Source organism: Parus major, chromosome 13 (assembly GCF_001522545.3).
Source record: "Parus major isolate Abel chromosome 13, Parus_major1.1, whole genome shotgun sequence".
Taxonomy (NCBI): domain Eukaryota; kingdom Metazoa; phylum Chordata; class Aves; order Passeriformes; family Paridae; genus Parus; species Parus major.
Genome location: NC_031782.1, coordinates 16,286,034 through 16,306,705, shown reverse-complemented (window position 1 = coordinate 16,306,705; position 20,672 = coordinate 16,286,034). Strand labels below are relative to the sequence as shown.

General features: G+C 50.7%; 1 protein-coding gene across 2 annotated transcripts in view; it reads right to left on the bottom strand.

Moving 5' to 3' along the window:
• Positions 1-20,672, bottom strand: part of LOC107210794 (nucleotide exchange factor SIL1-like) — a 50,126-nt gene that overhangs the window by 16,331 nt on the left and 13,123 nt on the right. For both annotated transcript variants that reach the window (XM_015642080.1, XM_015642081.3), the window contains exons 2-3: positions 11,949-12,063; positions 9,620-9,755 (exon numbers count right to left, since the gene is read on the bottom strand). In XM_015642080.1, coding sequence (XP_015497566.1) covers positions 9,620-9,755; positions 11,949-12,063 — 251 coding nt within the window. The remainder of the gene's footprint in view (positions 1-9,619; positions 9,756-11,948; positions 12,064-20,672) is intronic.

Here is a 20,672-nt window from a genome sequence, read left to right as displayed (position 1 = left end):
GGAGAACCATGGGGAACCAGAAGTTCTCAAGGAGAACCAGAGGTCCTTATGGAGGACCATGGAGAACCAAAGGTCCTCATGGAGAAGCAGAGGACCCGTGGGTCTTTGTGCCAGAACTGCAGGAAACCTCCCCATTCAGCATTCCCAGCTCAGCTACCACTGCAGTGTGGTTCCATGGTTCCAGATTTAGCTTTTGGACCATGGATAGTTTTTCTGGAGCATGGTCTCCACTGAGCTTCTTGTTCACCCTGCTGGTGTAGTGTTCTAAGTCTGCAAGAAAATCACCTTTGAGCTTCAGGCAGCGCCTTGGGGGCGGACGGAGACTTGACAAGTACAAAGGTGTCGTTGTTCCATCCCTGCCTGCATCACCTGCACTGCAGAAGGCACAAAAGAAATCATGTGAACCATCTTTAGTCCTCCTCAGAATAAAAAAGAGCAACAAAAAAACCCAAACTCACATCTATCAGTTTATCAAGTACTGCAGACAGTACAAACAGGGAGTGCAGGTGTGTTCAACCTGAGAACTTGGCAGTGGATGGACGAGAGTGTGAAAATCTCCTCATCTCCTTCACACCTCTGACCACAGCCTGGGCTGGAGGAGTCTCCATCTCCCTTCTCTTGTGCCAGCTGACAGCTACAAGCTCTCCTCAGCAGCCTGGCTCTGCTCCTCGTCCAGGACGAGTCCTTTCCCCGTCAGAAAGCAATCCAAAGGCTTAAAGAGCATCTGAAGAGATCAGTGTGTGGAAGGATGATGAAACAGGAGTCAAGTGAAAAGCCTCTTCCAGCAAAGGCTCTGCCCTCATGGGGGACCTTCCCTGCAGCCTCTGGCTGCTGGCTCCAGCCCTCTGAGCCCACAGCTCCCCAGAAGCTCAGACGTTTTCTGCTGCCTCTTTTCAAAGAAGACCTTTGTGTGCTTGCCCCACCCTGACTGCAGCTGGTATTAGTGGGGGAGCAGTCAGCTCCCCCAGTCAGCACCACCAGGGCTTGCAGCTCTCTGTGAAGCCGCCTTGAGATATTTTGTCTCAAAAACACCACTGCCACACAGTCCCTGACAGCCGAGGCTGGAAACACCTCTGGGGTCAACCCCTGCTCAGGCAGGGTCACCTCCAGCCCTAGGCCTGTGCTCAGGAGGGTCTGGGATGTCCCAGGACTCCACCACCTCTCCTGTGGAGCTGGCCTGCCCCAGTCACCCTGCAGTAACCAGACTGTTCTATGTTTAAGCAGTGTTCTCAGAATATTTTGCCGTGGAGGTGTTTTGGAATGGCAGCACAGCCAACGGGACAGCAGCCACTCCTCCAGCTTTCCCTCAGACAGTCTATAAATACCTTCACTCCACCTGTAAAACCATCCCAAGTGCCACCTCCTTACAGCTCCAGCTAATCCAGATACAGCCAGGGATAACAAGTTTTTGTGTATTATCCGGTGAAGAACAGGGAGATAACTGTAATTAGCAGCACCCTGGTTAGCAGGTGGAATGATAGTGTAATTAATGAAGATCAGGTGGGCTTTGTGTCAGATAAGAAAAGCAGCAGATTCTATCAAAATGTAAATGCAGCTTAAAATCCAGCCTCAGTGATCACTTAGAGATGTTTTTAGAAACACCAGCAGCCCGAGATGCAGAGGTTTCTCTTGGGCTGAATGACTCATCCTAAAAATAAAACCTGGTCTGGGGCTAACATGTAAATTGTTGATTAGATCTATTTATTCACACCCCGCAGTGATGGGAGAGACTTGCAGCTCCATGTTCCTCCTCTGGCTTTACAGGATCACAGGCACATTCCTGTTATTGCTGCTTTAAAGGACTCTGCAACCCTGGGAGCTCTCCAGCAGCAGAATAGCAGCAATTCCAAGTGACAGCCTGCATACATTAATTCTGTATTCAGATAACATCCTGTTGCAAGTGAATGACCCAAGCAAAACTTCCTGCAGTCTTAAGGAGCAGGCAGAAAAATCAGGAGAGAGGAAAAGGAATCTCTGGACTGAAGAAAGATCTTTTGAATCAGAAATGTTGTCCCTCATTAGAATTTCCAACACCACCACCCTTACTCCTTCCAAAATGTAAACACTTAATAAAAAATTAAATGTGAATCTAGCGTGGAAGAGTTCTTCCAATAAATGTGAATTAGTTCTACAAAACATCAGGACAAACCCAAGGAGATTACATTTCTTTCCCCAGCTTTTGCTGGAAAAACAGAACCATATTTATTTTTTACCTCGGAAGCTTCCTCAGGATGCTAAAGGAAGCAGCTTCAGTAAAGCAGAGCCATTTGTCTCAGTGTGCATTCAGGTAAGAACAAATGCAAAACCAGCTTCAAGGAGCATCAAATAGCTTTTTAATTTATGTCCCAAATTCCCTGCAGATTCTGAAATGAACAGAGGGCAGGGTTCAGAGAAAATGCCTCTCTCAGTCAGGACAGCTGGATGGATATTCTGAGTTTTCCTCAGAGGAGCAAGGTGCTTTTACACCAGAATGGAGCAGGCCCAGCACGTGGCTCTGGGAGGATCTGTGGTTTAAAAAGCAGACTTGTTGTGTGACCCTATAAATAAATGTATGGAAAACTGAATAACTTAGGAAAGAAAAAGGGAAAGAGAAAAAAGAAGAAAAGAAAAAGCTGGAGCACCGTCTGAGCAAGAACATGATTTGCAGGCAAGGAATGTGATGGGGCAAGTGAAATTTTCCTCACAGGAGCCATCTGGCTGTGCTGACCACCTGAAAACCTTCTGAGCTTGTCCTTGCCCACCCAGAATCAGTTCTCTGGAAGTTCCACTAAGTCAGGCTTCAGCCCATGGGGGAAACTGCAGAGAGGAAGGGCCTGAGCAAGACCATGGAAAATACTCCCTAGTTATGGAAAAAGACACTGCTGCACAACTGTGGTTCAGGGATGTGCATGATCCAGACTGAACAGCAAGGAAAAGCCAGGGATTAGCCCTAGAGCCAAGTTTTTGTAACAGCTGCCACACACATCCCAGGGCCCAAACCCAGCAGCTCCTGGAGCACATGGCCACGTGTATCCCAGGAAAAGGGCTCAGGAATGGTCATCCCAGCCACAGGATCAGGCACTTCTCTGCTCCAGCAAGTCCAGGGCAGGGTCTGAACACGGAGCCGGCAGTGCCAAAGGGAGGGATGGGGAAGGAGCTGGGAACATGGTGCATCCCCTCGGGGCTGGGACTGCCTCCATCACCCCCTGCAGACAAATACAATGGGCTGAAAACACAATGTCTACAAGGTTTCTGTAGGTCAGGTTTTAATTTGTGAAATTACAGGATAAAGCTGAAAAATTTAGAGGGGGGGTGGGAACTAAAATAATAAAGTCTGCAGGAATGCCCGAGCCCCAGAGCTGCAGCCTCTCCCAGAGCGTGTGGTCAATCCCATCCTGCAGCAAACACTGCAATGCCTGCAGGGCTTGTCCCACACAAGATCACACATTTGAAGCCTGAGGGAGTTGCTGTGATTATGTTTGATCAAACCCTCAGAACTGTTTCAGTGACCCTGGGACCCAAGTCCCACGTTTTGAAGCCACATTCCCATAATACCCAAGGAAAATGTTGGAGGCGTGGGCCTGGTGTGGCTTGCTGGCTTTGGGAGGAGGAGGGATGATAGCCAAACTGGAAATTCAAGACAACCGAGGCTGGAGGCACTGCCAAAACATTTTAGAGGAGGGAAAACATTTTTCTTCCAAAGCACCGTTACAAGCTTGAAATAAATGTGCAGACTGTTAGATAAAGACAGAGATAAAAATAGGCCTGTTATTAAATACCTCTTCTTTAATGAGGTTCATCCTTCTAAACAGCCACACGAAGGTTATTAGAGTTATTGCAGAAAATACAGCCTGCTTGCACATAAAAACCAGAGCAAGATATTCCTCATCACCCAGCACACATTTAAGCACCTCTCAGCAGCTCACACGCTCACAGCATCCCCGGCTTGGCAGGGAGGAGATAAAAGAAAGCAATGAGAGATGTCTTCTCTGGGAAACAGTCTCTCTTCTTTCAAAGCACTTTTCCCCCACCAAACAATGTAAATTTAACCATGGGAATGATTCCCACTGCTGATGTCTACTGCTATTACAGCACCAGCACCCTGAGCGTCGTTAAAGCGAAGTTTGAAATTATTCTGAAAGCTGCAGCTTAACCTCCTCCTGTTGCACTGAAACCACTGCTTGACTCTCAGCACCTCATCCCCTGGTTTATGATCACTCCAGATCACCTGGAATATCCTGCAGGGCTCAGAATTCCACAAACCACTACCAGGAGTCACAGCTTGGCTCATGACAACACGGCACTGCACCCTTGTTTAGGCAGTGCCCTACAGCCTAGCCCATGGCTGCATGTTAGAGAAGCTGCAGACTTTTATTCTGGCTGCTCAGAAGCACAGTTGGTTTTTGGCAGGAGGAGCATCACTGCAAAAGACTTTTGTAACCAATTTGTTTAATGAAACCAGTGAGGGACAGGACTGACCTGACACCAAAAACCCACCCCAAGCCCACTTTGCTCCTCAACCTGAGCAATCCAAGCAGTACATGTAGGGCTTTTTCTCACCACACCAGCGCTGCCAGGACACTGTCACCTCTGGAAATGACAGAAGAGAAGTTTTAGCTGAATTTGGAGGGCAAAAACTGGCTCCCAATTGATTACAGAAATGCTGAAATAAGCCATGGGGAGGGATGCTCGTGCTGTGTCTCCTGTCCAGAGCTGGCATTCTCCAAATGCTCCCTGCTGGAGCAGAGGGCTGGGAACCTCCTGTCTGCTCCCTGTCCCAGCATCTCCTGAGCCCCAGTCCTGTCCTTTCACCAACAGCAGGCAGGGGAACACCACTGTCCCTCTTGGCCAGCCCAGGAGGGGACATGCAGAACGTGCCAGATGTGCCACATCTGCCAGGCACTGCCCCACACCCACGGCAGGAGCAGCACCTGGAGCTTCAGCCCCAGCACTTCTGCCAAGGACTTGGAATGAGGCACAAGCCAGTGTTAGGGACACTGTGCACGCTGTGATGTGAAGGTGAGAGGCAAAGGAAAGCCCACGAGGGAAGGAAGCTGAGAGAGGAGCCCGTGAAAGCAGCTGGCAATGAAAAGGACAGGAACAAGATACATTTAGGAGATGAAAAGCCTCCTGTGCAAGAGGTCAGATTGAAAACAAGCAGAGGGAGAGCTACCAGGGACCATAACTCAGCTTCCAAGCACTGATCATTTGCTTTCATGTCAGCCTGGCCTTTCCTACCTGCTGGAATCATCCTCCAGCTCTCCCATCGCTGGCCAGACAAGATTATAACAACTCCAGAGTCGAGATTTCTCCCCTCTGCACATCACTAACAAGTCATTTTATAAAGAAATCCAGAGAAGAAACATATCATCTAGTATAGATGAGGTTTTTAAAATTCCATTTGCCTTCCCTCTGTATGCAAATCTGTGCTGATCTGATGAGGCTCCTATTTCCTGGATTAGACAAGTCAAACTTTGCAAAAACGAGCGTACCCTGGTGGTTTCACTCTGTGTTTCACAGCCCTCTCTTGACCGTGCTGCCATAAATATTTCAGAGACCTGCCCAGCGCTGTCTGAGTTAGGTCCAGGTCAGCAAGAAGCCAATGGTTTGGACAGTGATTAATTCAGCAAGGCAATTAGCAAGAGCTGCTGCAGCTCAGGAGATCCCAGAGCAGTGGGAGCACGGCACCCACAGACAAGGGGCAAGGGGACCCTGGCAGCCACCACGTCACCACCATGGGCCATAGCACAGCACTCCTGAGCCAAAGGCATCCCTCCTGCCTCCTTCCTCCTCCAGCTTTAGGAATTTCTTCTCAGATTAAAGCAGCACTGGCTCATTTGGCCACCAAAATCTCCTGGAAGACAGACTGGCAATGAAACTGGACCGAGTTATTCCCCATCCTCAGTCCTGCTCTTCCACAGCAAATCCTTCAAAGCAGCCTCTGAAAACACCTCCCCAACGTGGCTGCCTTGAAAACTGTGTTTGCACAGGTGTAAAACCTTGTTTGAGCAGCAAATGAGATGGGAGAAGACCCGTGACAAGTCAGAGCAGCAAAGACAGCCTGAGGATCCTCAGGAGCTGCAGCCATGGATATTTAAATGCCAAGCAATGTATCACTGGCTCCCTGCTGAACACAAGATGGTTTCATTTCTGCAGAAGCAGCACCAACAGCATGCTCACATCAGCTTCACTCTGGCATCCTGACCAGCAGCAGCAGCTATGGCTCCTTGGTTTTTAACTGTGATATAATCAGGCACTTGAGAAAATGAGTCTGGGCAGCACAAACGCTGGGGAGTCACTGCAGGTTCAGCTCTGCAAGGCAGAGCTGTAACCACAGCTGAAAGTGCAGGCCAGCCAAGCTCCCTGCTCTGCCCTGAGACATCCATCCAAACCCCAGAGAGATCCACGCTGCACTGTGCCAGTCACGGTGCCAGGCTCTGCTCCATCCCTCCAGCCTGCAGGCAGCAGAGGCAGCCTCCCTGCCCCACTGCTGCCTGTCCACACAGCAATCTGTAAATATTGTGATGGTTTGGGCAGAGGAGGTTCTCACTTGTCCATCTGGATTGGAAACTGGACTCATTAACTCCCAACTGTCAGCTGGAAAACCTGCCAGAGGGTTTCTGCCACATCAGGGAGCAGCAAAGTGCTGCTGCCATGGGCATGGGCAGAGCAGAAGCCCTGTGGGGCCCCAGTTCTCCCCTCATCACTGCTGGGGGTGTGATTAACCCCCTTTTCCTTTCTCAATTAAACCCCTGCCTCTTATATCCTTTTTCTGAATCTTCACAGGAAAGTCTTTCCAGAGGAGCCTCTGCTGGGTGGAAAATTTCCCACCCTAATGCTGAGTGGAAAATCTGCTGCTCAGTGATACAACTAGATGGTCTGAGCAATCCAACTTCCAGTCATTATCAGGGATGCTAAACAAAATATTGGGAAATTTGGTGCCCAAATAACAAAAGCAAAAAGAGGTTCCAGCTCCCAAGGGTCCTGTCTCCTGGAGAAAGTGTATTCTGAAAGGAAAAAGACAGCAGAGGAAACACAGCTTCCAACAAACTCTGTGTCTGTGCTGGAAGGAGCAGTCACCTGTCCATGAGGATCTGAGCAGGATGTGAGCCTTTGTTCAGAGGACACCACAGTCCCACTCACTGAACCCCAAAGAACCCGCAGGGTCCTGTGGACTCCAACCACAGACAGGAGAAAAAGCCCCACAGATGATGCCAAGAAGTCCAGTAGCAGAGGTGCTGGAAGCCTTTCTGAGGCACATGTTCTCCTTTCAGTCTGAGCCCTGCACCTGGTGCATTATTTAGTGCTGAGGGAGAAAGAATGCCTAACCAAGTGTTAAAGGGCTTTGGGAAGTTTCACCAACCCTTCCAGAGCCATCAGCTCTGGCTGCCTGGCAGAAGAGACAACTGGTCTTGCTTCCAGATTACAGGCAGCACAGCTCTTAGGGCAACTGTCTCTCTGTGTTTGCATCCAGCTACCTCCAGCAGCTTGAAGTGTGCTCAAAGTGCAAGGAAGCACTTGATCAAAATCCAGCTCACACTGTAGACAGCGAGGAACAAGCGCCTAAAGCGTTAGAGATACAATAACAATCGAATTTGGGGGGGATTTGACAGGTTACAGGTTGATGACACTGCTGCAGTCTCGGTGGAAACGTGGATTGATGCAATTAGCAACAGGGAACTAGAAACTCAGCAGAGGAAAACTGGGAATGCATCTATAAAAGATGAGCTGCTGCACCATTGTAGAGAAGCACAAAAATCCTGCGTGAGATCCGAAGAGGAACAAGTTGAAACAGGAGTGAGATGGGGGAAACGCAGCTCCAAGCTCCCTGCCAGCGTTCAGAAGTGTAGATCCAGATTTTAAATTCAAACATTCGCTTCCCCCAGAGAGACTGGCCCAGTTTGCCGCAGGGATAGTGCAGGAGAGGGAGAGGGGGTGCCCTGGAGAGATGGGCAGCAGAAGGCAAACCCCTGAGCCCAGCCCAGCTAGGCTCTGCTCGGCTCCCACTGGGTGCAACCACATGGAAAACACAGCAAGATGCAGAAGCAGGGCATGAGACACACTGCCAAGGTGTGGCTCTGCTGCAGCACCAAAAGGAGCATCCTTGTGCAGCCACAGCAGCCGCTCCCCCCGTGCCAGGCCCTGCCCAGCACAGAGCTCTGCTCACACCGGGACAGCCTCGGGCCCACAGGCTGCAGGGATGGGCTCGTGCAGGTGTCCCCAGCCTTGGCCAGAACGTGCTGAAGGTGTGAGTGCCAGTCCTCACAGAGATCTTGCTCCTGAGGAACCCCCAGGAGACAGAAACCCAGAACGGCAGTAGGAGACTCCTCTTTGTGCCATGTCCCCAGTGCTGGGATCTGCAGCAGCCAGAGCAGGAGGCAGGACACCATTTAAGTCCTTACAAGAATAACCAGAATCACTCTCCTCTGTGAATACTGACAAGCTCCCCACTTCCACAAGCCCTTCACTGCATGTGCTCAACATGGAATAACTACGGAAATGAAGCGGAATAAGGCACCCGAGCAGTGGAGAAGGAGCTTGTGAACAAACCCTGCAATGAGGTTTCTAATGATTGCAAGTATGTACATGTTCTGCTCCAACAAAGCTGGTGGGGATCTGCCAGGCTGAATAATGAGCAGGGACACCACACGCCTTCCATACATAATGGTACAGAAATGGAATATAAGTATATACTGCGGCTTTGTGGAACACAGGGGCTTTTGTAGCCATTTATGTTATACAAAGATTTACATTTGGAAAAGCCATTCTGCTATATTTGGCAGAAATTTCAAGACAAATGGAACCCATACTTATTCATTCAATGCTAATACCGAGCATGGGATAAAGCTCTTAAATTCAGAGCACTTTATAAAAATTAAGTACTACTTAGTTCACCCTTGTGAGGTGGGAAGGTATTACACCTGCATATACATGAGGACACCAAAGCACAAGTGGATTAAACAGCTCGTCCAGGACCCCAGAGACAGGCTAATTGTTGAAATATGTATGCACACGTGCATCTGTGTGTGTTGGAATGGGTTTGGCCCCTCCAGAGCCTCCCCAGCATGCGGAGGCCAAGCTGCTCTGCTGGGCTCCTCTCACCATCGAGTTCCAGGCACATCTAATGAAAGACACCAACCCAAAGAAAGGGAAGAGATTTTTTTGTGGTTTGCACGGATGGAAATAAAAGCTAGCTTTCAAACAGCTGAGGAACAGAAAACCCATTGTTAAAAAGCTGTGCAGTGCTCCAGCAACAGCTCCTAATCAGCTTGCCACTGAGCAGCTCCACACCGGAGCTCAGCAGACCTGGGAATCCACGTGCCAGCAAACGTTATAAAACCCAGCCCTGGACAAATGGAGAGAGAAAGGGCTGTGGAGCCAGTGACAGAGACAGCCCCTCACCCCCAAGGGGGGCTGGCAGCCCACTCCTCCTGTGGCCTCAAAGCCCTGGAGCAAGCGCTCCCCTGGTCGGACACTTCGCTCAGAGCCCCCAGTCCCTGCCCTGGGTCACCCAGTCCTCCTCCGGTGTGAACAGCAGCAGAACATTGTCAGGGGAACAAACTCTGAGTGTCTGCAGGGCTCCTGCCAGGGCTGGCAGGTGGGGCTCCAGAGGATGCTATAATTAGCCAGCAGCAGTTACCTGGACGCAGGGATTGCCACTGATCCGTGGGGTAAAACACTTCCAGGTCCTCAGGATCAGCGTCATCCTCTGTCACCGGCTCCTTCCCACTGGCATCTTTTATGTCGCTCTCTTCTATTTTTGTAAGGGCAAACTCCTTTTGGAGAGAAGAGATTCAGCTCATTAGCAATTGCATCTGGGTAATTTAGTGATGGCTGAGAATACAAAATTTTTTCCCTCGCCAGCAGATTTTTTTTTTTTTTTTTTTTTTTTTTTTGACATCCGAGATTCTTTCCACATGGTTAAATTTAGATTTAAAGTATATTAAAGGTTAAACATGCATAACTAGCATGACATTTGTGCTGAACAAAGCAATGCAGCTTATTTCCTATTCCAGAACAGGTTGCAGGTTTCAAACCAGCTCTCACAGAGCCTCACCTGTATTTCAGTCAGAGGCAGGAGCCCTGGCTATTATTAGGGTTGTGTAACATTGTAAGACCCCATTTTCCCTTGCCTAAAAATATGTCAAACTTTTAACTTTTTCAGCTGAAATTTTCCACACGAGTGGAATGCCTCAGGGCTTGTTGGTTGGTTTGGGTTTTTGGGGGGTTTTTGTTTTGCTGGTTTTTGCTGGGTTTGTTTTTTTCTTCTTCTTCTTAAATGCACTTATTTCAGGCTCAGAGAAGATTTCAGCTAAAATAGTTCAGCTCTTTCCAAAATAGGACACAGGAAAAAACACACCGAGTTGCCCACATGATACAAATGTGAGGATCCTCTTCTCCACCCGCTCCCAGTGTTCTCCAAGTCTTTTAAAACAATGAGGAAGGGATTTAATCACCACCTCCATGGCAAGTGCAGCACGAGGCTGGCAGAGGTGTGGGAGAGCAGCCAGCACGAGTGGCTCGGCATCACAGCAAGGGAAGAACAGGGGAGAACAGCAGGGGGAAAAAGTCCTTGCTGTGAGGGAAACCTTGGAAAGCTCCCTGGGGAGCTGGTAGGAGCCACATAAAACCCTGGAGAGTGCACAGTAATGACCTGTACTCTCACAGCAGGCGCTGACTCCTGTGTCTGAGCTGTCCTGGTTCCAACAGGAACTGAGAACTGGCCCAGGTTCATCATCCCCACAGCTCAGTGTCTGCTGAAGGGAATATTTTCAGCTTCTGAGATCACCAATTCAGTCACCGCTGAAGAATTTGAGATAACCACCCTACAGGGAATGATTAGTCCTAATTGTTGGCAATTAGAATAGAGTTACAGCTCACTTCATGAGGTGTTTGGATATTAATCCTCAGGATGTTTTCACAGGGAAAAACATAAGTAAATTCAGAGGTTAACTGGAAATTCTGGGACACATTCTGCCTTCAGTTCTTCCACTCTTTGGGAAGAAATGCATGCACATTTTCTGTCAGAATTTGGATGCTCTGCATATAAATATCCGTTTCCAGCCTAGAAGAGTCTTTTTGAGCAACAGAAATGTCAACCTGAGCAGAACACGCACAGTAGCAACGGCAGTGTGGATGTGGCACTTGGGGACATGGGCTGGAGGTGGCCTTGGCAGTGCTCAGGTTGTACTCAATGATCATAAAGGTCTCTCCCAACCTAAATAATTCCACAATTTCGTGATTGTGGTAACGCACAACAATGGCTGACAAACCTATAGAATGTTTTTATTTCAGCTGTGGAAAGGGACTGCAATTTCAGAGATGGACAAAACCAGATCTTAACTCCTGCTTTTGCTGAGTGCATCAGGGGCTTGGAATTGTTCAAATTATAACAAACGGTTAAAGCTCAGGAACAATCACAGGAATAAAAGCCCAGGTTCTGCAGATGAAAATCAATGTTAACATTTTCTGAGCCAAGACTCAACAGGACTAAAAAGGAGTGAGTGGAGCAGTTATTACTTAGCTGATTTCCACGGCTCTGTGATTATCCAAGAGGGAGTTAGTGATACAGGCTATTGTAAATTTACCACCAGGCCTCCCAGTGCTGGATCTGTTCAAACACATAATGGAGACAGCTGATGTTTACCGGCTCTGCTCAGGAAAAGTGCCGGGGTTTAAATGCTCAGTAAGGATAAAAGGATGTGACTTGGTTCATTTAAGTGTTGCTGTCACTGCCTGGCCACAGTTGCTTTGCAATACCCCATTTTCATTAGCGTTTCCAGCAAAAAATGGGCAGCACCACACAAGTGATTCTTCATTTGCACGGAAATCAGCAGAGCCCTTTTTTTGGTTTGTTTTCATAATTCAAGCAGGAGAGAGAGGTTTCCTAAAGAACAGCGGGCATTTCCTTAAAGGCCAAAGAAGCATCCATGTTTTCTCAGTGTGAAACCTGCCTGGAGGTTACTTACAGGTGCTCTGTGGCTCAGGCTGGGGCAGGAGAAGAGCAGGGAGCCCAGCAGCAGCAGCAGGCTGGCTCTGGCAGCGCTGGAGAGGAGCCCGGCCCAGCGAGGCATCGCCACCAGCCTGAAATGCCAAACAAAACAAACCACATGGTTATTTCCCCCCGTTTTTGCAGGTTTTGGGACTGTTCACACAACACTGTGACACAGCAGGAAGCACAAACACCTCGAGGTGTGAGCACTGGGGGTCCTGGGGCAGCAGCTCCCTGCTAATGGGGTTTGTGACAGGTAATGCCAAGCGCCTTATACCAACCCCAGGGGGGATAATATCTCTCCTGGAAAACATGAGGAGACCTGTAAGACTTGTTTAAAATTGCTGTGTCGATGCCATGGATGACAACTACAGGGGAAAATAAAAAGCAATCCCGTGAAGGCTTTTTATGCCTGTGCCTCATTTTAAGCGCAGAAGTAGCTGTGTTAATTCAAATTAAACAAAACGACCAGCTGTCCAAGGATCAGGGGTTTATCTAATCCATATGTAGGTTTTTCTTGAGGAAAACAACATTTTGCAGAGGTCAGCGAGGTTTACTTGGTGGTTCCTACAGCACAAGGCTTTCCCTGCTGCTCAGAGCAGCGGCTCAGCCGAGCCGTGGGGCCAGGAGCTGGCTCTGGCCAGGCTCAGGGGAGCCAGGGCACAGAGCCACCCCGACCTCCTGCTGAACAAAAGAGGGGGAAAACGAAGGGTTCTGCTGTGCTGGTGGCAGTCCCAGGCACGGAGCTGGTGTGCCCACCCTGCGAGTGTGAGCACACACACGTGTGCCCCCAGCGCCTCGCACACGAGGCTGGGGATCCACCCACGGCCTTCAGCTCGCTGCTGGGGTAGGGAGAGCAGCAGCCTGCCAGCACACAGGCTGCACAAGTGTTTCCTTTGATTGGCTCTAAATTTACACGCTGCTAAATTAAACTAAATGAGGTCTTTTGAAAGAAGATGGGACTGATTAGTTCCGTTCAAACACTCCTTCATTACTCATCCCTCCATCAAGTCTGCTCCTACTCCTATCCAGGTTTTAAAGAATTTCCTCCCCTACACGCAGTCCGAAATATCTTGCTTTGCTGTCCATCAGGATGGCACATCAGAGAGCAGAGTCCTCCCTCCTCGAAGCAACAGCTTTGTGTCCCACAAAGCAGAAAACCTGCTCACAGCAGTACCAAACGCCAGCTCCTGCCACCAAAGAGCCTCCACCCCCAGAAGCCTTCAGGGACATGGAGAGAAGCCTCCTCTCCTTCCACCCTTCCACTGGAATCTTGTCTCTCCACTCCATCTTGTCACTTCTTCCTCTCCCTGCTTGGTTTTTGCCAGAAAAAGAAAAAGCAACCCCCCGCATCCCCCTGGTCAGTGCTGGACAGGGGAGGGACAGAGCGGGGAGCAGAGGTAACAGTACACCTGATGTGCCAAAAACTCCTGAGCCAGAGCCTTCCTGAACAGCAGCCCCTACCTCTGAGCCACCTCTACCACATCAACTGGATTTTTCTCATTAATTTGCTTTGGAACAGATCTGGATTTCTGACACTCACAGCATCCCTGACCAATGAGTTCCCCTGCTTAACTCACACAGTGCAGGAAAGCATCACCTCCCATTTCCTCCTTCCATGTCTCCTCTTTCCCAAAGGGTCAAAGAACCACCTCGAGGACCCACAAGCCCTTATTAAACCACAGCTGGAGTAGAAGAAAAGCTCCCTGTTTTCATAAGGCAACCTGTGGCCAGAGCCTCCATCTCTCTCCTGGGCCATGGCCAAGCAAAAGCAGGCTCCAGCCAACACCAGGCTCCTGAGCTGGCACACCCAGAGCTCAGTGCAGGTTCCAACTCCCTCTGCTCCCAAAAGATCTTCATCTTCTGCTCAGTGTCCTCAGTCCAGGGTGACCACGACACACAATTCCCTCTCATCTCAGAACAAACTGCTGCTTTTTACACAGGTAACAGGTTTTTGGGTTTGGTTGAGGGTTTTGGGGTTTTTTTCAGTTATAAAACAAGCAGCAAAACTGGAATAATGAAAAATAGATGTATCTCTCAAACTTTATCTGCAAGCCTGGAAATAAAAAGAAAAAAAAAAAGAAATTCAACAAAGCAGTGGCTGAAAGCAAAGCAAACGCACACTCCCAATAAAAATAGAGCTCACGTGTACCGAGGAGGCTGGTAGCAAATGACAGCACAGCCTCTTTCAAGCCTCCAGCCTCCTGCCTGCCTGGCAGATGACATCTGCACAACAATTAGCACTTTGCTTCGGTCCCAGGTAGGCAGGAGGAGCCAACATGTGCAACTCGGGGCTCTGGAGCTCCTGGAGAGCAGCCTGCACCTGCTGACATCTCCTGACAGACAGACACACGCAGAGGATTTCCACACAGAATGTTCTGTGGACACAATGGATTTACAGAAACAACCCTTTGCAGCCTGCAAAGCAGAAGGGTGGTCATGGTGACCACACCTGCACAAGGAATGTTTGCTTGGATTTGAGGGTGTCTTTGGGGATCCAGGAGCACTCACGTACAGGCAGCAGCAAAAACCAGCCTAGGACAGCCACAAATCCCCCTTGTGCACAGTGGAGGGGCTGAGGTTTTTTTTAATAATCCTTTTTTGTCAAACAAAATCAGGTACTAGGGAAAGAGCAAAGGGTCAGACTCTGAGAAGCCTCCACTGCTGGCAGTAATCCTCCTGTCAGAGGAGATGTTGCTGGCTGGGAGGTTCTGCTCCACAGCTCCCGAAATCCGCCAGCAGTGGCAGAAACAACAGCCTGGAGTTGTGTCCCCATTAGCAGGGCCATTTCCACTGGTGGCAGAGCTGTGCACCAGGGAGCTGCAGAGCCCCAGGAACACAGCTCCTGTAGGCACAGGTGACAGCTCAAAGGGAGCCAGCGAGAGGAGCACATTTCATTAATGCCTCCTGCTGCTGGCAGCGCTCGGCGCTTTCATGTCCCGGCACAGAGCCCACGCTGCCTGTCCTGTGCCACTCCAACAAACCCGCCTGGAGCCTCATCTGAATTCTGATCTGCTGCTCCAGGAGAGCACACAGACCTCCCAGAGCTCCTCAGCCCTGTCATCAGCCTCTGGCTTTGCAGCCAGCTGGAAGCAGAATGACTGAATCATTGAGGTTGGAAGAGACTTCCAAGACCATCGAGTCCAAGCTGTGCCCCATCCCCACCTTGTCCCCAGCCCAGAGCACTCAGTGCCACCTCCAGGTGTTCCTTGGACACATCCAGGGATGGGCACTGCAAACCTCCCTGGGCAGCTCCCTCCAATGCCTGAGCACCCTTTCCATGGGGAAATTCCTGCTGCTGTCCACCCTGAGCCTCCCCTGGCAAAGCCTGTAGGACATTTCCTCTTATCTTGTCCCTTGTTCCCTGTGAGCAGAGCCTGACTCCAACCTGGCTCTACTCTCCTGGAGAAGGTTCCCCCTGAGCTTCCTCTTCTCCATGCTGAGCCCCTTTCCCAGCTGCTCCTCACAGCACTGGCTCTCCAGCCCCTTCCCCAGCTCCATTCCTTCCCTGGACACGCTCCAGCCCCTCCGTGTTTTTCTTGCCATGAGAGCTCAGAACTGGACACGAGAGTGGAGGTGCCTCAGCAGTGGCAGCACAGGGGACAGGCACTGTCCTGGTCCTGCTGCCACACCAGTGCTGATACAAAAATACCAATTATCTCTAAAAAAAAACAATAACAACAAGCTAATCCTTCTTTTCATCTCAGGATGACCTGAGGGAGCGGGATCGGTATTACAGTCTTGCCAAACTTGCCTGCAGATGAACTAACTCAGGCCAGGTTTCCCAGATGGGAGGTGGCAATGGCAGCTCCAGCAGCACACTGAGTATGGCAGCTCCCTCCATGAGTGCAGGGCACAGCTGCAAAACCTCGAGGAACACGGCCCAAGCACCTCCAGCTGAACCATGGCACAAAGAACCACCGGCACTCTCAGCCTCTGCGGCTGAAGGGGAAGTTTCCTGGGCAACAGCAGCTCAGGAAATGATCTCCAGGCAGCCGTGCACAGGGGCTGTGGGACTGGAGAGGATCTCAGGACACGATCCCAGAGGTGTCCTTCACACACAATGTCCTTTTAACGGGTGGCATCCGGGCCAAGCGCAGTGTGATGGGCTAAGTCACAGTGCCACGGAGAAAGAGAAGGAAATTTAACTGACCTCACCTGCAATTTTCCTCCTCTGAGCAAGAGGGTCCCCAGGTCTGTGAGGAGCACTCGTGTTTGCTGGTATGCTACAGACACCTTGGGAGCACCCTGTGTCCAGCTGTCCCTCTTGCTCGATGACTGTACAGGTCACCAACAGGAGAAAGAGGAGCTTTGGATCTGAAACTCAGCCTCTCCTAAGAGAGGAAACAGCTGGTGGGCAAAAAGAGGATTACTGGGAGCCCACAGAGGATTACTGGGAGCCCACAGACTGATGCCCTTCCCCAGTCTCTATCTGGGTCTGCACAATCCTGTGCTTTCAGGCAGGACAACCTGCACACCCCATCACCTGAGGTCAATGCCCAGGCTGATCTCAGCAGCTCTGCTCCTCCAGGCAATGCCTTTAATTTCAACTTTCATATTTTCCAGATTCTCTACTGCACTGGTACATAGCTCTGTATATGAAGTGTTGGCAAGTTCTCTTTACAGTGTGGTCAGACACAACAATCCTTTTCCAGCCCCAGAACCAAGGACACCATTGCAGCTTCAGGCCCAAAAAGCGTAACCAGCAGTGAACTGAGGAGAGCAACCTGGGAGGATGGGACTGCATCACCTGGAGCTGGAATTGCACAATTAACCCCAAAATGGAAATGGACCAAAACTTACAAAAGTGTGAAAACTCGTGACCAGGTGTCCATCTTGGGTCCATGTTTAGTGTAGCCTCAGCCAGGCCCTTGTACTGCCCAAGGTGTATCCTTTGAAGGCTTTTTAGTAAATCCCTGCTTTATTCCTTTAATTCTGCCCAGCCTCTGTTCCAGGCAGCCTCTCAAAGCATCACAGGCAGCCTGTCCTCAGGAAAGCACCCTTGTGTCCCCAGCCCACACAGGAGCCCACTGCAGTGAGAGCCCCAAGCCCTGCCAGAGGGTCCCGAAGCCCCAGACAGGTAAAGCAGCCCAGGGAGCAGAAGTTGTTTGCAAGCACCCTCACACCTCCAGGATATCTCAGTGGAGAGGGTGCAGCTGCCATACAGACCGTTCCATTCATGTCGCTTATGAAACTGGTTTAAAAAACATTTATTCTTCTTGCTTGCTCCTCATCATTTACTCCTACTAGGGCTCTGCTCTGGCATGTTAAAAACACTCCTCCACAAAGGGAGAAGTTGTGGGAACACCTTCTTGCTGCCTACAGAGAGCCCACACAGCAAGGAAGGCAGGCTTTGAGGCTGGCAGGACTGAGCTGGGCTCAGCCTGAGCACAGGCACCAGGTCCTGCTCCAAACTGGACCCAGCCCACAGGAGAGAACTGTGGGTGCCAGGGGCAGGAGAACCACGGCACAAACATGTTTACAGAGCACTCATGCAACCTTTGTAACAGCTGCTAACAAATAATTACAATAAATATTAATAACCCCTGCAGGCTACCTGTGCAGCCATCAGCTCACATCAGCCCCTGGAGCCCAGCTGGGCCGTGACACCAGCACAGCACTGCCAGGGGCCAGGAGCAGGACAGGGATGTATCCAGCAGCAGGACACAGCCCAGCAGAGCCCAGGCATGGCAGGGGCAGCTCTTGGCACCGGCAGCTTCACCAGCACAGCCACAGCTCCCCCAAGAGCAGAGGAGAGAGTTGTCGTGCATCACTTGGATAAAGCCGGAATCGCCCCCTGTACCCGGCAACAGCAACCCTGACCCTGCTGTTTATACAACTCGCACAGTTTAACACTAAGCATCGTTTAGTCTATCATTTAAATGGCCTTAATTAATTCGTTCAGCGTGCTGCATTCACACAAAACGCTGCTCTCCAGAGGGCAGGAGCACAGCTTTGTGCTTGGGTGGTTTGAAGCCCGAGCGAGGCTGCCCTTGCCCTGCCCACGGCTCGTTAGCAGCCCTGGCACAAGGGGCCACGCTCATTAGTGCTGGTGGCAGAAGGGGACACGCTCCACCGTGGCTCAGCACGACCCCAATTCCATGAGCTGCCTCCCCAGCATCCCTCAGACCCCCACACCAGAGAGAGACCGCTGAGTCCAGGATGGGGGATCGTCTCTGCCAGCATGGAGCGTGCAGAAGCAGAGCGTGCCTCGGAGATCAGAGGCTGAATTTATCATTTATTATTTATAAGCAGTGCATCTATCTGAATTTCTGGCAGCTGCTCTCGGAGGGCTCTGCACTGCCTGCACACCACATGACACTCTGCTCCGCAGACCTCTGAGCCCGCACCAGAGCGCTGGTGCTGATTTGGACCAATTTAGGACTTCAGGACTTGCCTGGAGATGAGAGATGCGCAGGGACCTTCAGGACAAACATCTTCCTGAAAGCTGTCACACTGCCTGACCTCAGCCACCCAAAACAGCTTTCTCCTTCCTCCTCACCTCCCCACCACCCCAAACCCCAGCCGAAAACACCTCTCGTCCTGCCTGTGCCTATTCCCATCTCCCACTCCTTGCTGTAATTTCCCATGCACAGCACATGCAATAAGTGATGTTTTCTCCCCCCACTCAGATCCATCCTTTCCATCAGTCCCTATTTGCAGGGTGACACCTCGCCTTACACTACCCCAGGAGTCTGCCAGCATTCAGCATGTTTTTATCCCCTCTGTTTTCACAAGCTTGGAGAATCTAAGGGGAAAGAAAGCAAATGCTGCACTAACAAGGTCCCAGAGAACCCTGATGTCCCACTGCAGCTGGGCCCATGAATTGCCAAAGATTTAACTGGCTTATTCCCAGCCTCCCTGGAAACAGCTTCTTGTATTTTCCAAGTTCCTGCTGTTCACCCGTACCTCTCACAGGGAATAACAACCTCCTTCCCCTGTCAGATGCTGGCTTCCCTATAAAGAAACTCAATTAAGAGGTTAAGAAACCATGCAAAATTCCTGCTCAGTGTTACAGAAATCCAGCAGTGATGGATCCAGCGCACGACTCCCAGAGCAGGACCTGCACCACGCCGCCTGCCCAGTACCACCATCCCTCCCCATGGCTGCACCTCAGCCTGCCCCAGCCCCAGCTCAGCCTGGAGGTTTCCCATGGGGATTGCCAAGCCAAGGAACCTGCTGCCACTCCCTGCAGAGCACCTGGCACAGAGGTGCCCCAACAGCGGGCACAGGAGGGACTCCTCCAGCTGCCCTATTGATCCTCAGGAACATTGAGCTGTGAGCTTTGTGAAAAATGCATTTTCTCACCTCTCCACAGAGTGCCAGGCGGTGGTGACAGCTGTGACTCCTGTGACAGCCCTGGGGAGAGGCAGCAGCAGGGAGCAGGATGGCACACGGGCAGCAAACGTGGGGCTGTGTGCTCTGGATATGTGGCCAGGAATAACATGGCATAGCAGCTTGTGGACTGATCCCATGGGATGCCTGGTTGGATGTCCAGCCCTGGCTCGGCTCCCACACGCTTCCAGTTTTGTGGCAAGCTCCCAGCTGAAAAGGCAGAGGCCACTGGGATCCACTCATGGGTCAAACCCACTCAGGAGCTGCCAGACTGCTAACAAAACCTGGAATAAAGCCCTAACAAGCCAATGTCGAACCCTCCCCTGAAGGGGAATAGGGAGCTCTCTGGGGATGAACACAACCTGCTGCCACTCAGGTTCCCTCAGGACCAGTCCTGGCTTCGTCCCCAGTCCCTGCATCAATCCAGACACGTCAATCCCCACACTGGGGCTCAGCTGCTCCACTCCCAACACAGACACCACAGTTACAACCAAGGCTGCTTCCACTGAGGTCAGCAGCAATATCTTTCTGTGCTTGGATGAAAGGCTTAGTGCAAGTTTGGGTTTTTTTCCCTCACTGCACTGCTCCTTTCTCAGTGGTTGCAGAGGATGCCTTTGTTGAACAATTAAATAAGCCCTGGGACAGGAATGAGCATGAAGGGAGAGCTGAGAGACTGCCAGCCCCATCATCCAGAAGTGATTCTCGTGGTGGTTGCCATTCCTGTATCCAGGCATTTCCCTCCAAGACTGAAAAGCAACTCCTGCTTCCCAACCATCAAAGCTTCCCCAGGACAAAGCCAAAGCAGAACAGCCAGCCACTGCAGGCAGCATCCCTTCAGCAGGGCTTTTCCTTAGGAAATTTAAATTAAAACAAGCCCCAAGGGCTGCAAATACAGAAACAAATGCACAGAAACAGAAAGCTGAAAGAGAACATAATTCCTTCCCTCTCCTGTTCTTCATCTTCCACCCCTACTTTGGGGAATGGTTTGCTGCCTTTTAGAGCTATTTTAGATGTTACTTGCAGCAATGTATGGAGAAAACAGTTGAAATGTGATGGTGCAGCATTCTTTTTAATTAAACAATCCCTCAGGCACAACGGAATGGCTCCAGTCAAGGCCAGGACACTGCAGGTCTGCCTCCTCAGGGGGAGATGCTGACCCCACTCCTCCAGCAGAGCAGAAGGTCTCCCAGGCCCCTCTGGAAATCTGTTATCAGATGGCCCAGATCTTCCATAGGGTTTGTGTCCTGCTGCTGCCATCCTGGCTTTTTGCCTCGTCAGCCTCTGCTAAGCAGAGCTTTGATCCCCCAAGCGACTCCTGGTTCAGGGACCTTCTTTCCTTCTGCTGCCCAAACACACGGGACATGGA